We start from the raw sequence: 17,654 nt of genomic DNA on the forward strand, positions 1-17,654 counted from the left end.
AGGTCATGAGTTCCATTCCTGGGAGTTTACATGTTCTCACTGTGTTTGTGTGGGTTTCCCCCGGGTGCTTTCTTTTCTTCCCACGATGCTAGCAGGTTATTGGGCTCTGAACGGTGGTGTGGTGGTTAGTATTCCCACTTCACACTCACAGCATTAAGGTCATGGGTTACATTTCTGGATATGGCCCTTCTGTGTGTAGTTTATATGTCCTCTCCTTTAAAACATGCTAATAGGTTAATTTAATAATGCATAGTGGTTAGTGGGCATCAGAGGATTAGCATTACTGCCTCACAGCGCTGAGGTCACAGGTTCAATTCCCACCATGGCCCTAACTGTGTGGAGTTTGTGTATTCTCCCCGTGCTTGTGTGGGTTTCCTCCGGGTTCTCCGGTTTCCTCCCACAATCCAACAACATACAGGTAGATGAATTGGCTCCTAACAAAATTAACCCTAGAATGTGTCTGTATGTGCGTGTACATGTGGTGGGGAATATAGATTGTAAACTCCCCTGGGGCAGGGACCGATGTGATTGTTCAAATAGTCTCTGTACAGCGCTGTGGAATATGTGTGCGCTAGATAAATACCTGGTAATAAATACAAAAAACACTACCTCGCAGCACTAAGGTCATTAGTTAAATTCTGGGTTTTACGTTATAAGTGTGGAGTTTGTACATTCTCTCCTTCAAAAATATAGTAGGTTAATTGGATTCTTGAAAAATTAACACGGGTTATTTACTAAGATGGGAGTTCTATTGAAGATGAGATGTTGCTATGGGCAACCAATCAGAATCAAATTCTTATTTACTTATCGCCTTCTAGAAGATAATGCACAGAATAATTGGTTGCCAATAGCAACATCCCCCCCCCCCCCAAAATAAAAATCACTGTTCAGAACTACGGCGTTGCCACCTAGAATTACTGTCTGACAATAAAAGAAATATTTATGTTCTAAACAAAAACAGAAAAGCTTTTGATCCTTGTTTTTGTTGAATCCTGCAGAGATCTGAGCTGCGTACACAGGGACCCCGGTCTGTATCTGTCCAGTGGGGGCGTCGTGACCCCCTCCTGATTATTCCACTCACCAGGGGATCTGGTGACGGTGAGTACAGTAATAACAGTGTACAACACATGGGCATAAGTGACACAAATACAGGAAACATAAACAGATGACCACATTTACTGCGCTGCTGCGTTGTAGCCAGAGCCCAAAGGAACTGCTGCAGCCTTTGCATAAGCCCCCCATTGTATACACTAAGCAAAATCACTTTGGGGAATACATTCAGGACAGCTGGTTCAATTTTGCTGCAGCGGAGAAAGGGTTAAACGGGATAGACCCAGGATCTGGTTAAAAAAATCCCCCCCTCCCCTTCCCTCCCCACTCTCTACCCTTCCCAACTTCCAGATGTGCTGATCAAATAAGTGCTAGAGAGAGAGAGAGAGAGAATGGGGATTCCTAAAAGGTATTTGAGGGGAGGGGAGTCTGGATGTGTAACTGATCTGGGATGGGAGGGGTCTCCACCTCCCCTTTTACTCTCTCAGTTTCAACTTGATTGTAAACCCAGGCAGTGAGGAGTCTGTTCCCTGTCCTCCCCAAGCTCAGGACAAGGGGCGCCCTATTATACCGTGTCCTTGTCTAAGGGGGGTTAGTGACAAGTTCAATAAACCCCCCCTTCCCCTGCACCCACCCCCAACGCGTCCTGTCAATCACCTTCCGTCACATCTGGACACGGCACATGTGGGACATTGCCTCGTTTGCCCCCATCGCTTAGAACCCACAGCAAAAGGGGGCTTTCTTCTTACCCATAGTGCTCGGGGAGGTGGGCAAGAATGTCTCACTTATCGGTCAACGACCACTTGGAGGGGATCCTCTCGGACTTTGAAGGTAAGATCTGAGATGCTTGTGGTCTGCTTGTTAAATGCCAGCCTCCCCCTGTGGTTCTCTGAACTGGGCGACTGGCGCATCCTATAGAATAATAACTCCTGCATGACTGGCATTGGGTGGCAAATGCCCCAAGACCGTTATACTGTACATACCTGCGGCTGCCGATTTAGCTGCTGTGGCACTCTCTGACTCGTGACTGCTGTGAGAACTAAAAGTCCCAGCTGGGCATGCTGAAGCTTGTAGTTCCCCTGCAGCCTGTGAGCCTTTTTTTCTGATTCTGCTCTGTGTATAGTAGGAGCTGGTATTATGGGACAATTTAATGTCCATTCTTTGGGGTCCTCTATCTGCACCCCTTCCTACTGTACATACAGTATCCTCGTCCTAAGTTTTTACAATCTTTATTACAGTCTATCTATCTACAGTATCTATATTATATTTTATATATATATATATATATATATATATACTTCATCGCTGGCATTAGCAGCGTGGAAATGCATCATTTTGTTCTCCATATTCGTATGTACCCTCCTCCACGGTCTAATGTTACCGTAACCCTGCGTCTCCCAGCTGTGGCGCCCAGCCAGCTAGATGCCGCGGTGTCTGTACATGCGCCATCATCGATATATCAACGGTACGAGTGTGTGCGCCACGACATGCAGCGCAGTGCACAGATTACTTTTACACTGCTATTGAATTGTCTCCATGCATTTCATGTTCTCCTATCCATAAACTTATCTGTCCCAGAGGAGGGTCTTCCGTCCTGCGGGACCTCTTATCAGTCTTCCTTATTTATCCTGTCCCAATGCTGGAGCGTTCCGTATCTTCTCCTTACATATCGGCTTCCTACAGTACAGGGACACCGCTTCCTCTGACTTACATGAGACAATAGCCAGAGCTGGGCACATACAGGCAAATCTTGCCAGCCACAGCGTGCTTGGCCCTGGGTACTCAGGTTGGCGAGTGACCCCATTCGGCCACCTGTGTTAGTATTGGACATTGCTGTAGCCTAATGCTGCCACCCTCCGCTCATAGGTTGTGATAATAGCGTTGGGTGTCTTGGGCTGCGCCACATTTACATACGTGTTTGCAGAGCTAGTGCATGGGATTGGGCTGTCAGATTAAAAAGATGGTCTAGTGATAGTAGTTGGGGTGGTTTAGCGGGGTTCGGGGGTAACATGTTACGGCAGGGGTGTCCTCTTCTAATCTGGGGGAATCTTCTCGGGTGGAGGTGGCATCGGCTATTGTCACCCAGAGTCATTATGGAGTCAGAAGGTAACTGGTCATGGACTAAGGACATGTTCCGGTGTCTGTTCTTCTAAGCCTCCAGCCTACTAATATCAGGGACATATATAATGAGCTGGTGCGGCAATGTACAATTATATTACTGCTACAAGTAGGGGACTGTTGGTTAGAATTTATTTGTATACTATCTAATGCTGTGTGAAGCGAGTAGGACATACATGTGTCACTTGCATGTTAACATATGTGATATGTTTACAACTTGGATGTATATGTGAGTGACATATTTAACGTCACTTGTTACTGGGACTAGTGTACTAGGCTAACCGTGTACACGTTAGTGAGTTACATGTTTGCAGGTACTTGTTACTAGGATCACCGTGTACATGCCAGTTGTTGATATATTTGTAGTTACTTGTTACTAGGATTACCAAGAACACATATTAGGGAGTTACATGTTTATAATGACTTGTTATTGGGATAACCGTGTACATGTGTTAGTGAGTTCCATGTTTATAGTTACGTGTTGCTAGGATCACCGTGTGCATGCCAGTTGTTGATATATTTGTAGTTACTTGTTACTAGGATTACCAAGTACACATATTAGGGAGTTACATGTTTATAATGACTTGTTATTGGGATAACCGTGTACATGTGTTAGTGAGTTCCATGTTTATAGTTACTTGTTGCTAGGATCACCGTGTGCATGCCAGTTGTTGATATATTTATAGTTCCTTGTTACTAGGATCACCGTGTACACATATTAGGGAGTTACATGTTTATAATGACTTGGTATTGGGATAACCGTGTACATGTGTTAGTGAGTTACATGTTTATAGTTACGTGTTGCTAGGATCACCGTGTGCATGCCAGTTGTTGATATATTTATAGTTACGTGTTACTAGGATCACCGTGTACACATATTAGGGAGTTACATGTTTATAATGACTTGGTATTGGGATAACCGTGTACATCTGTTAGTGAGTTACATGTTTATAGTTACGTGTTGCTAGGATCACCGTGTACACATATTAGGGAGTTACATGTTTATAATGACTTGTTATTGGGATAACCGTGTACACGTTAGTGAGTTACGTGTTGCTAGGATCACTGTGTACACGTGTTAGTGAGGTAAATATTTATAGTTACTTGTTACTAGGATCATTGGGGGTTATTCTAATTTCTTCGGTCCCCCGTGCATTTGCATGTGCAGATGCAGGGTGCGAGTGGGCATGGCGAACTACATGTTCGACGCCCAGTTCGCATCTAGCAGTGCGGGCGGGGGGCAGAGCCCATGGGAATGCCAGCTTTTCATGGGCGTTCCCATGCAAATCGCCCGGTGACGCGGGTGCAGGGGGTGGGCAGCTGACCGCCTGCATCCTGCACAGGGCACTCACAGATCAGAGACACCATGTAGTGACTAGGATCGTTGTGTACACGTTAGTGAGTTACATGTGTACAGTTACTTGTTATTAATATAACCGTGTACACATGTTAGCGAGTTACATGTTTGTAGTTACGTGTTACTGGAATCACTGTGTACATGCGTAAGTGAGCTACATATTTATAGTTACTTGTTATTGGGATAACTGTGTACACATGTTAGCGAGTTACATGTTTGTAGTTACATGTTACTAGGATCACGTGTACACATGTTAGTGAGATAAATATTTATAGCTACTTGTTACTAGGATCAGTCTACACGTTAGTCAGTTACATATATGAGTGTTCATTCTAGCACCCTGCATCTCTCAAAACCTGTGCAGTTCCTCTTCCCTGCCTGATGTGTCACTATCTACTGTGGTGCTTCTAGCACAGAGTGGTCTATATTTCAGCACTGATATGCAGACCAGTCCTGGCTAGCCGAACAATCCGTACATCCCTATTCAACGCGACTATTTTTGGCCAGTTTTCCGCCGATACAGGTTCAACTTTGCTTAAAGTCGAATCTGTAGCCACGTAAAATAGTCAAAAACGGGCAAGTTTTTGACTAAAACACATGGATTGGCGAGTAATTCGCTGATCCACGTGTTCTCCGACTGTGGCGATTTTTAGCAAGAAAATCGTCACTTGGACTGAAGTGCCGATTTTCTGATTGTCGGAAACATTTGCCCAGATGGAATACCCCCCTATGTTTGTAGGTGTTACTAGGATCACCGTAGAAAGAAAAAAGTTTAGGATCACCGTATACACGTGTTTGTGAGTTACATGTTTATAGTTCCTTGTTATTAGGACTGATGCGTACAGGATGCGGCCAGGATCTTCTTACCACCTGGATACCGTCTTTCTGGTGGTCAGGATTATTATTATTATAATTTTATTTATAAGGCGCCACAAGTGTTTCGCAGCGCCGTGCAAAGGAACAGTACAGGGAGACAAAACTTGGCATAACATTGAATAAATAACAAAAATAGAGTACAAATAAAGAGTGCCACAGATCAATACACATTACAGCTTAATTATAAGTAGTGAGGACTCAATCAACATACAACTAGAGGCTTGAGGCCAATGATGGAGATGAGTATGCAGACGAAGATGGTCACTGAGTGTTTGAGTATGAGAGAGCTGTGAGTGACATGTGAAGAGAAGAGGGCTTTGACAACAGGAGGGAAGAGGGCCCTGCTCGGAGGAGCTTACAATCTAGTAGATACTCAGGGGCAGATTTATTAAGCTCGGTGAAGTGATAAAGTGTCTGTTTTTTATCACCGGCCAATCAGCTCCTAACTGTGAAGTTACAGGCTTGGTTTGAAAAATGACAGGTAGGAGCTGACTGGCCGGTGATAAAGAAACAGACACTTTGGGGGAGATTCTTTAAACTAAAAATGCGGCAAAAACCCCGTTATCTGGGTTTTTACCGCATTTTGGGATGCTCTAAGCATCCCCAGCCAGGTTATCGCGACGGGGGGCATCGCCAGAAAAATCTGGCGATGCCCCATAGAAGACTATGGGTTTCTAACGCGACCCACCGCCACCCCGCACGGACCCCCCCTCACCTGTGTCCGGGCAGCACAGAGCTGTGCTGCCCGGACCTGTGACCTCCTCCTCCCTGCACTATGATCCCCTTCCGGGTGCAGGGAGGAGGAGAGCAGCAGCAGCGCCAGGTAAGTGAGGGAGGGGAGAGCCGCAGGGACCCGCTGACAGCTTAACGCAGGGGCTGTCCTTTGCGGCAAAGGGGGCCGGAGCTGGGGTGCGGATGTTAGAACATCCCCCCCTGTATCACTTCACCGAGCTTAGTAAATCTGCCCCTGTGTGTTGGGATTTCTATACCAATCCATGTGTACACATATAGATGAGTGATGTGTTTGGTTACTAGGACTGGTGTGTACATGTTAGCGAGTGACATGCTCGTGAACACTTGTCATTGGGATAGACGAGCACACAGCATACCTATGGTGACATGTGCGGACCCCAGGGCCGGACTGACCATCTGCCACTTCTGGTAAATGTCAGGTGGGCCGATTTCTTCTTGCAAGGGGGAGGCCCCACCTGCCGATTGGCGCACAGAGAGAGCCGCTGGACTTGCGGGTCCGTCAGCTCTCTCTGTGCACCGCTGAGGTCCAGGAGAGAGGGGGGCTTCACACGCCGCACATGCGCACGTGCACAAATGACAGGGCCAATTCGGTGACCCAGTCCGTCACAGGCGCACCCTGCTGGTATGATGTGTGTAATGTGTTATAGCCACATACCAGGAAACATCAGTGTCTGTATAGGCATATCTTTGAGGCCTGTGTATATGGGGTATAACATTGTTCCTTCCATCCTGGGAAAATATCCGTGGCCTGGCTTTTGTACCATTTGTTCTAGATGCAATAATCTTTTAGTAATTATCTCCTTTGGTCTGAATTACATCAGTACTAGAAGTAATTATATTTATCATTCACATAAACAGCTGCATGGCCAGGAACCAGCCGCGTACAGAGCAGCCGCGTACAGAGCAGCCGCGTACAGAGCAGCCTCGTACAGAGCAGCCACGCACAGAGCAGCCACGCAAAGAACCACCAGGACTGGTTGGCTTGGGTAAAGCACATTGGCCTCATCTTGTTGACAATATTTTTAGAGACTTGGAATCCCATGGTGTCTCTGAGGAGTGTCCTAGATTAATGTTCCCTATTATCTCACAGCCTGTCAGGAGCTAATTAGTTGGTATTTTATCACTCTCCACCCTGAGATGTGCTCTATACTGGTGACAGTGCTGCTTTTACTTCTCTAGGGCCCTGTGATGTCACTGAGACATGTCCTGTACTGGTGACAGTGCTGCTGTTTCTTCTCTAGGGCCCTGTGATGTCACTGAGACATGTCCTGTAGTGGTGACAGTGCTGCTGTTACTTCTCTAGGGCCCTGTGATGTCACTGAGACATGTCCTGTACTGGTGACAGTGCTGCTGTTACTTCTCTAGGGCCCTGTGATGTCACTGAGACATGTCCTGTAGTGGTGACAGTGCTGCTGTTACTTCTCTAGGGCCCTGTGATGTCACTGAGACATGTCCTGTACTGGTGACAGTGCTGCTGTTACTTCTCTAGGGCCCTGTGATGTCACTGAGACATGTCCTGTACTGGTGACAGTGCTGCTGTTACTTCTCTAGGGCCCTGTGATGTCACTGAGACATGTCCTGTACTGGTGACAGTGCTGCTGTTACTTCTCTAGGGCCCTGTGATGTCACTGAGACATGTCCTGTACTGGTGACAGTCCTGCTGTTTCTTCTCTAGGGCCCTGTGATGTCACTGAGACATGTCCTGTAGTGGTGACAGTGCTGCTGTTACTTCTCTAGGGCCCTGTGATGTCACTGAGACATGTCCTGTACTGGTGACAGTGCTGCTGTTACTTCTCTAGGGCCCTGTGATGTCACTGAGACATGTCCTGTAGTGGTGACAGTGCTGCTGTTACTTCTCTAGGGCCCTGTGATGTCACTGAGACATGTCCTGTACTGGTGACAGTGCTGCTGTTACTTCTCTAGGGCCCTGTGATGTCACTGAGACATGTCCTGTACTGGTGACAGTGCTGCTGTTACTTCTCTAGGGCCCTGTGATGTCACTGAGACATGTCCTGTACTGGTGACAGTGCTGCTGTTACTTCTCTAGGGCCCTGTGATGTCACTGAGACATGTCCTGTAGTGGTGACAGTGCTGCTGTTACTTCTCTAGGGCCCTGTGATGTCACTGAGACATGTCCTGTACTGGTGACAGTGCTGCTGTTACTTCTCTAGGGCCCTGTGATGTCACTGGGACATGTACTGTACTGGTGACAGTGCTGCTGTTACTTCTCTAGGGCCCTGTGATGTCACTGAGACATGTCCTGTACTGGTGACAGTGCTGCTGTTACTTCTCTAGGGCCCTGTGATGTCACCGAGACATGTCCTGTACTGGTGACAGTGCTGCTGTTACTTCTATATGGCCCTGTGATGTCAGTGAGACATGTCCTGTAGTGGTGACAGTGCTGCTGTTACTTCTCTAGGGCCTTGTGATGTCACTGAGATGCATCCTGTATGTGACAGTGTACCTATTATTTCTCCAGGGCCCTGTGATGCCCCTGATATCCTGTATGGTGACAATGCTTATGCCCTGTTATGTCACTGACACACCTCCTGTATGGGTACAGTGCTGCTGTTACTATAGGGTCCTGTGATGTCACTGAGATGCATCCTGTACTGGTGACAGAGCTGCTGTTACTTCTTGGGTCCTGTGATGTCATTCTGTATGTGACAGTGCACCTAATATTTCTCCAGAACACTGTTATATCACTGACACACCTCCTGTATGGGGACAGTGCTGCTGTTACTATAGGGTCCTGTGATGTCACTGAGATGCATCCTGTACTGATGACAGAGCTGCTGTTACTTCTTGGGTCCTGTGATGTCATCCTGTATGTGACAGTGCACCTATTATTTCTCCAGGGCCCTGTTATGTTACTGACACACCTTCTGTATGTTTACAGTGTTGCTGTTACTATAGGGTCCTGTAATGATGACAGAGCTGCTTTTACTTCTATAGGGCCCTGTGATGTCACTGAGATGCGTCTTGTATGGTGATGCGGTACACGTCACTAGCAGTATTGCACAGCTGGGAGCAGTGCCAGAATGATGGGATTTGCAGCAAAACTCATTATATCGGCATTATCCGCTTTGCTGGGGACCCAGGAGAACAGCCTGAAATTCCAGGGTCTCCCGGCCATTCCCGGGGAGTATGTGAGTGTGCTGTGCACCTCTACCTTAGGTTGGAATTTGTTCGGTGACACAATATCGGCTGTAAGTAGCCGGTTACACCTTAAATCAGGGCTACCTGTGGTCACATGACTGACAGACCCACTCGGCCTGGAGAGAAATCTGTGACTTTGGGTGTTTCTCATGTACCTTGTAGCTGTATGTGTCATGTTTGCACACATCCCCCTTCCCTCTCTCTGCTTTGTCTGCCGGAGAAGCACAAGGGGTGGCTTTTAGTGGCAAACGGAAACTACTGCCAAACTTTACCCCACTTCAGATGCCTTTTATTATATATACACTTTGCAGGCAACAAAATCTCTGCCGCTGTAAAGCTGGCCATACACTAGTGCGATTTGAACCCTTTTCACCTGATTCCTACACATCGGGCCAAGAAATCGGGTGGAAAGTGTCATATCGTATGTGTTTAACCCCCGATTCCGCGGTCCCGTGCACATTTGAAAGCGGGGATCGCCATGGCAGCCATAAAGATTTATCTGAGCCGTGACTGGGATGGCATACGATACATCGAAGCTGCCGAGTTTAAGGGAAATTGCGTGCAAGCCTTGGAGAAGTTGTACTGTTGTATGGGGGCCTCTAGTCGTCAGGCAGACAGTGAGGTGGGGGTTACAGCTGTGACCTGGGGTTTCTGTCTGTGTGAGGATCATTCCCTGTGTGTCTGTAGTTGTGCGGCTCGTCACTCATCGTCTGGCTGATGATGAGGGTAAATTGTGGTCAGAGGACAGCTGCTACATCTGACCCTTCACTCGTGTTTGTAGGAGAGGGTTACCCCGGTGCTGCTGAATCATATATAGTATATATGTCGGCTATGGATGCATCCGCTCACCATGCAATCCAAGTTGCTGGAGAGGGATCCTACAGAACCCTGTCCGGATTCAGTATTGAATCCCGGCGGTCGGGATCCCGGCGTTCAGAATCCCGACGCCGGAATCCCGACAGCTGAAATGCCGACAAGGGGGGGACGTGGATCGCCCCCCCTTGCGGGCTCGCTGCGCTCGACACGCAGCGGGCCTGGTGCCTCGCTACGCTCGGCACACTAATTTATTCTCCCTCCAGGGGTGTCGTGGACACCCACGGAGGGAGAATGTGTCGGCATTTCGGCGGTCGGGATTCTGAACGCCGGGATCCCAACCGCCGGGAACCTAACTGCATCCCCCTGTCCTAGTAAATAATTGCAGTAGGTAGCCTATAGGCTACAATCTAAATATGGCGTTAGCTACTGTGGCTAAGCTAAGCTTGGCAGATAGGGGGTAGATGTATGAAGCGGTGATAAGGGAGGAGAAGTGATAAAGTGCCTGGTACTTTATCATCGGCCAATCAGCTCCAGGCTGGGTTTAAAAGGGGACAGTTAGGAGCTAATTGGCCGGTGATAAAGTACCAGGCACTTTATGACTTCTCCTCCCTTATCACTGCTTCATACTTCTACCCCATAGAAACCTACAGTACAAATATTCGGGGGGAAATTAATACTCCCTGAAATCAGGTGTGGTTCGTGTATATCCCACAAATATTAATTGATAAGTAGGCACATTAGATTGTTGACCTTCAGAATGTCGATTTGGTCTAAATGTCGACATGGACAAAATGTTGACATTCCTAGTGTCGGCATGGCTATAATGTCAACAGTAGTTTTCAGAGCTTGGGTAAGGCTGCGGTTAGGGCCACAATCACCTAAAAAAGCTGTGCTGACAGCTGACGCAATGTAGACGTTGGACGTGTCGATGTAATGTCGCCGTATTGTGCCACACTCATTAACGCTTGCTGTGCCAGATGGTTTCATTTTTGCAGAATTCACAGGATGCATGTAAAAGTAGCTGGTATTCACCCTGCATGCAAAAAATGATAGATGTACCGGCACCTCTTGTTTTACAAACAGTATGCTAGAGGACCCTGGTGCCCTTTGGGTGATGGGTTAATCCTCTGGTCCATGCGGTCTGTTCTTTCCGGTGTCCGGAGACGTCTATGGTCCGTTGTCCGGGAGTACAGTGGTTGATAACCATCTGACGGGACAGAATTTCTAATCATTCACATCAACAGAGGGCAAAAGATGAAAGGGGGTGATCTCTGACAGGGGCGTGGTTGGGACAAAAGCGTGGGAGCCCTTTCATCCCGGCCGGACAATACGTGGCTTGTGTTTGATGTGGCAAGAAATATAATGTCCCCCCCAGCACTTTACTACATCAAAAAACAAATCCTTTTCTTTCTGTCAGCTTCCATATTGTTTGCTGAGCGTCATGTTTTCCCCCTTTCTCTAGTAAAATTACATTCATTCTGTAAGTAGCTAATATATTCACTTCTGTTGATAACCCTGGAAACCTCCAGGTAATGTTGTTTCAGGACCGGTGGTACAGGCAGCGGTGGGAGTACCTTCCGTGCTACCTGCTGTAAGGCGATACGTGCGGAGTATTGACTGCCAGGATGATGTAACTGTCTGTGTCAAAGGAAACCATAAATGAAACAGATAAAAGCAGTTAAATCCTCTAAGCGGTTTCCCTCTCAGGTGCCGTATTTCTCAGTCAATAAAACAGTTAAAATTGTCATATTTTACATAGCTGGATTTCCTTTACAGATGTAGCAGCCCCTATCATCTATCATGTATCTTCATCGCTGTGAGCTATACCTGTCAGTGCTCAGAGCCTGGGGGGGGGGGGGGGGGGGCTGCATCATGAAATATGACTTGTCTGTAATATGAGCTCTCTGGGCGAGTACTTGTTACCCTCATACAGTGTCACAGTCCGGGTTACATTTAGAATGCTGAGTCCCTGTGCAACCCCCTGACACCCCAGACAGATCCCTGCCTTTATCAGTTCTCATCTCATCAGGGTCCCCTTGGTCTCTGTTCTGACACCTGCCCGGGGTCCCATGCTCTCTGCTCTGATTCCTGCTCAGGATCCCCCATGCTCTCCCATGCTCTCTGCTCTGAGACCTGCTCAGGATCCCCCGTGCTCTCTTCTCTGATATATGCTCAGGATTCCTCGTGCTCTCTGCTCTGATACCTGCTCCGGATCCCTGTGCTCTCTGTTCTGATACCTGCTCAGGATCCCACGTGCTCTCTGTTCTGATACCTGCTCAGGATCCCACGTGCTCTCTGTTCTGATACCTGCTCAGGATCCCCCGTGCTCTCTGTTCTGATACCTGCTCAGGATCCCCCGTGCTCTCTTCTCTGATACCTGCTCAGGATCCCCCGTGCTCTCTGCTCTGATACCTGCTCAGGATCCCACGTGCTCTCTGCTCTGATACCTGCTCAGGATCCCTGTGCTCTCTTCTCTGATACCTGCTCAGGATTCCTTGTGCTCTCTGCTCTGATACCTTCTCAGGATCCCTGTGCTCTCTGTTCTGATACCTGCTCAGGATCCCTGTGCTCTCTTCTCTGATACCTGCTCAGAATTCCTCGTGCTCTCTGCTCTGATACCTTCTCAGGATCCCACGTGCTCTCTGTACTGATACCTTCTCAGGATCCCCTGAGCGCTCTGCTCTGATACCTGCTCAGGATCCACCTAAATCTAACTTTCGCTGCGCAAGTTACATCAGACCCACCTACTGTGCAACATGGTTTTTCCCCAGTTGTGAGCTTTTTTGGGTACTTGTTTCCTATCTGGGCGCCCGCTACGTTAATTGCGCACCATGCTATTCTCCGTATAAAAATCGGATCGCATCGCATCGGATACCACAAATGCACATACACGATATTGAACGATGCGATGCGATGCGATCCGATTTCGTTCCCGCTTTTATGGTTGGCCCATAGGATATATAGGAAACCCCCCCTGATGGTTTAAAATGCGCCTCCATTGTTAACGCCACCTCAGTATTGACGTCAACCCGAAGCGTGGCGAGCGCAGCGAGCCCCGCGAGGGGCGGCGGTACGCGTCCTCCGACTTTTTCATACCCCCACTATCCACGTCGGCGTGGAGTTGAGAATAGAATAGTGTGGCGAGCGCAGCGAGCCACCGAGCCCGAAGCGTGGCGAGGGGACGCGGATACTTCACAGGTATCCGTGTCCCCTCGCGGGCTTTACAGGTATCCGTGTCCCCTCGCGGGCTTCACAGGTATCCGCATCCCCTCGCGGGGCTCGCTGCGCTCGCCACGCTTCGGGCTCGGTGGCTCGCTGCGCTCGCCACACTATTCTATTCTCAACTCCACGCCGACGTGGATAGTGGGGGTATGAAAAAGTCGGAGGACGCGTACCGCCGCCCCTCGCGGGGCTCGCTGCGCTCGCCACGCTTCGGGTTGACGTCAATACTGGGGTGGCGTTAACAATGGAGGCGCATTTTAAACCATCAGGGGGGGGTTTCCTATACAAATCGTGGGTTTGCGGGGTTATTACATTGAAATCAATGTAAAATCGGGTCTCAGGGACCATTTAACATTGATTCCAATGTAAAAATCGGGGTTGATCGCGTCACCGCATGCGATGCGATCCGATTTAAAATGAAATCGGATTGGATCGGATAGCATCGTATGCCATCGTACATCATCGAGTACCGAATCCGATGCGATGCGATACGATTTCATTACGGTGCCGTACGTTGAAAACCTGGGCGCCCAGATAGGAAACAAGTACCCTTTTTTGCTTTGCCAACAAATCTTTATTGAAGCCCATATATTGCCACCCCATATTGGTGATCAGCGAGAGGCGCACTGTCATTTCTCCGTGGGTTACTTGCTGGTGTATGCAGAGCGCGACAAGTTGGCTCTGTGTTCGCCTATTAATATATACCCTAAAGGGGTGATTAAAAAGAGAAAGGAGTACATTTCCCACCCAGGTAACATGGGGTGTAGGAGTAGGTGAATTCCAGGTAAATGACACTAGAGTCCGCTTGGCTGCGCATTGCTGAGAGAGAATAGTCAGCCAGGCACTTGTTCCCTCCACCACAAGATCTTACTTGTCTCATCCCTAATAGGGCGGTTTATGGCTGTGGTGATACTGAATTGATTAGGGCGCAGCCAGGGACTTTTCCATTCTCACTTTTTCACGCTCAATTCATAAGAGGAATGTTGGACAAAAAAAAAAAAGCTGCACAATTTAACCGGTTCCCTCCCGACCCTCATCCATCAGACTGTTCTGTACCATCGCGCCAATAAGAAAACCGTTTCCTATCCATGCAGTATAGACGTTGCTTTACCACGGACCCCGACACCTGATAACAGCGGGTAACTGTGATTGGTATTTACTTCCTGTTTATATTTCTGCTCATTTATGGTACTTTATATGGGAATACAGTCCCCAGATCCGCTTCCACTTTTGGATCTCTGTGTTGGTGAAATTGGATGGATCCAGGCCAGATATACGGTCGATGAATAACGATACAAAGTGGGCAGCGTATACTGTATGTCTGACTATACTTGAGACTGGTATTATTTACATGACTTTGGTGGTCTAGGGTGTGGTTTAGGGGTCCGACAGTCATTATCCCGACGTTGGGATCCCAACTGGCCGGACCCAGACAGCTTGGTGGTCTGTACTGCCCCACATGTGGGCCGTGATATGCCGGGCAGTATACCTACATTGGAATCCCAACTGCCGGTACTCTGACAGGGGGAGGGGGGGCGGGAGCGATTCAAAGCCCCTGTGCAAACACGGGAGCAAACGGCTTGGCGAGTTTCACACTCGCCAAGCCGTTTGATCTGGTGGGGGCGGACCCTGGAAACGCAGGCGGGCCGATGCTTGCTCGGGGCGGGCGCTTGATGTCACAGGATTTCTCTTCCCTTTGGCAGCATGCCAGGGGGTGTGTTCTCTTTCCAAGGCTTCATACTGTACATCCACCCCTTTTTGGGTGTGTGTGGTCACTGGAGATAGGGGGACTTGTTACCAGAGACGGCAATGTGATCAGAATGACTGACTGTGAATGGAGATCTGCGTGGATCTCTGGCACAAGTCATTGATGAAATAGAGGGCAGGAAACAGCCCCGGGGTCCGTCCCTGACCAGGATTTACAGGGCAGCCGGAATGATCCCTTGTAAGGGATTCCTAAACCTCACCCCCCCTACTGTGAGAACAATGTTTTATGCAGACTCTAATGAGTTTTAGAATGCAAGTGACCAGGGTTAAAGTGGATAATTAATCATGCACCATTACCTTCTGTTGTCTTCTTTAGACTGTTAATTGCAAGATACTTATCTCCCTCCCTGACTCCTCAGTTACCTGTATTACATACATGAGAGGGGCAGAGTATTTGGTGGCACACCTGTGCATATTAGGGGGACCCGCTAGGCTCCTAGAGACATCCTAACCTTTTTGAGTGCCAATATCTCTGTGAGAGGTGTTCAAAAGATCCGCTAAAAATCCCAGCGTCGCTCACATTTGTTATATAAATTCAAATAAAAGATGTGTAGTAAAAAAAAAAAAAAAAAAAAAAAAAAAAGATGATATTTCCTATATACGGTAATTAGAGGTCATTAATAAAAATGTATGCTTGCCAATTTCCACCCCTGTTTTGATACATCCACTTGGCACTCAATGGGTTAATTGCACCAGCAACTAATTAGCCGTGGGCACCGTCCACATTAATAAATGAAGGGGCCGATTCAATAATGTACAATACTCCTTGCGAATGATAATTGGTGCTTCAGCTCCTTCTTCTTTTTATTTTTTTAAACTACACGGCAGGAGCTAATTGGCTGGAGGATCATTAATCATTCGTAACGAGTGATAACAAGAATATCACTCGTTGTTAAATCTGCCCCTAGGGTTATAAACATTTTACAACCATTCGGATACATTCCGGCTATGACATAAAATGATTATATTCTATACCGGAGTATCATATTTGTGTCATTTACAAGGGTTTCCCAGATGTCAGGTGAGGTCAGACAATCACCGTACACATACAACCGTCATCTCCGTCTCTCGCCAGCATAAATAACCCCGCTCTGCTTATTATATTTGTGGGGCTCGCAGCCTTTTGGCCGCGACAATGTATTTTTCCTCTCCGTCATAGCAGATGTGGTCATCATGCGTCTTACTGTCTGAAGTGGGATTTTAAATGCTTGGTATTTTTGTAATGTACGTCCAAGAGACCACTTCTCCGGACTTAAAAGCTGCGCTCACCCTTGTGGCGCTCTGCCACCAACCGAACAGGTGCTGGAGCACTGACGAGGGGCATCGCCATGACAGGAAGCGGTGGGGCAGCCACCCAGGGTGTTCCTGGTTTGGGGTGATTTATGTGGATCCCTGTGGGGTGAGGCATTGACTGCTTGACATATATTGTTGGCTCGTTAACCCCACACTCTCTCTGTTACAGCTTTCTGGGGGTCTGTAAATGTGTTAGTTGTGTTTCATGTTACATCATGTCAGAGGTCCTCCAGCCGAGTGTGTCTCTTAGCTCTGGTCTTATATAACGTCCTTGTTTGGCCATCCGACTTGATGGGAGGTATTAAGAGGCATCAGAACTAATTAGCAAGTTCCAAGTCACACTGTTCCTCTAACTGATGACAGATGTGATTCTGTAGCGGGAATCTCACAACAGAGACTGCAAGCTCTAAGGGCAAATCTCTGTTGTCTATCTCTTGCAATTCAATGACATCGCCCCTTCTGCAGCATCTCCCGTCTCCCTGCTCCCGATTCTGCAGCATCTCCCGTCTCCCTGCTCCCGATTCTGCAGCATCGCCCGTCTCCCTGCTCCCGATTCTTCAGCATCGTCTTCTCCCTGCTCCCGATTCTGCAGCATCGCCCGTCTCCCTGCTCCCGATTCTGCAGCATCGCCCGTCTCCCTGCTCACGATTCTGCAGCATCGTCCGTCTCCCTGCTCCCGATTCTGCAGCATCGCCTGTCTCCCTGCTCACGATTCTGCAGCATCGTCCGTCTCCCTGCGCCCGATTCTGCAGCATCGCCCGTCTCCCTGCTCCCGATTCTGCAGCATCGCCCGTCTCCCTGCTCCCGATTCTGCAGCATCGCCCGTCTCCCTGCTCCCGATTCTGCAGCATCGCCCGTCTCCCTGCTCCCGATTCTGCAGCATCGCCCGTCTCCCGACTCCCGATTCTGCAGCATCGCCCGTCTCCCGACTCCCGATTCTGCAGCATCGCCCGTCTCCCTGCTCCCGATTCTGCAGCATCGCCCGTCTCCCGGCTCCCGATTCTGCAGCATCGCCCGTCTCCCTGCTCCCGATTCTGCAGCATCGTCCGTCTCCCTGCTCCCGATTCTGCAGCATCGCCCGTCTCCCTGCTCCCGATTCTGCAGCATCGCCCGTCTCCCTGCTCCCGATTCTGCAGCATCGCCCGTCTCCCTGCTCCCCATTCTGCAGCATCGCCCGTCTCCCTGCTCCAGATTCTGCAGCATCGCCCGTCTCCCTGCTCCCGATTCTGCAGCATCGCCCGTC

General features: G+C 48.6%; 1 protein-coding gene across 2 annotated transcripts in view; it reads left to right on the forward strand.

Annotated features, from left to right (window-relative positions):
• The first annotated feature begins 998 nt into the window (after positions 1-998).
• Positions 999-17,654, forward strand: part of SEPTIN12 (septin 12) — a 134,997-nt gene continuing 118,341 nt past the window's right edge. Inside the window, exon 1 of one of the 2 annotated variants that reach the window (XM_083152723.1) lies at positions 999-1,098. Coding sequence is in view for 1 of the 2 variants with exons in the window: in XM_083152722.1 (XP_083008848.1) it covers positions 1,827-1,881 (55 nt within the window). In the remaining variant the exon portion in view is untranslated. Of the gene's footprint in view, positions 1,099-1,556; positions 1,882-17,654 lie in introns of those variants that run through there. The other variant, XM_083152722.1, reaches the window with a different exon arrangement.

Source organism: Crinia signifera, chromosome 7 (genome assembly GCF_055691185.1).
Source record: "Crinia signifera chromosome 7, ASM5569118v1, whole genome shotgun sequence".
NCBI lineage: Eukaryota > Metazoa > Chordata > Amphibia > Anura > Myobatrachidae > Crinia > Crinia signifera.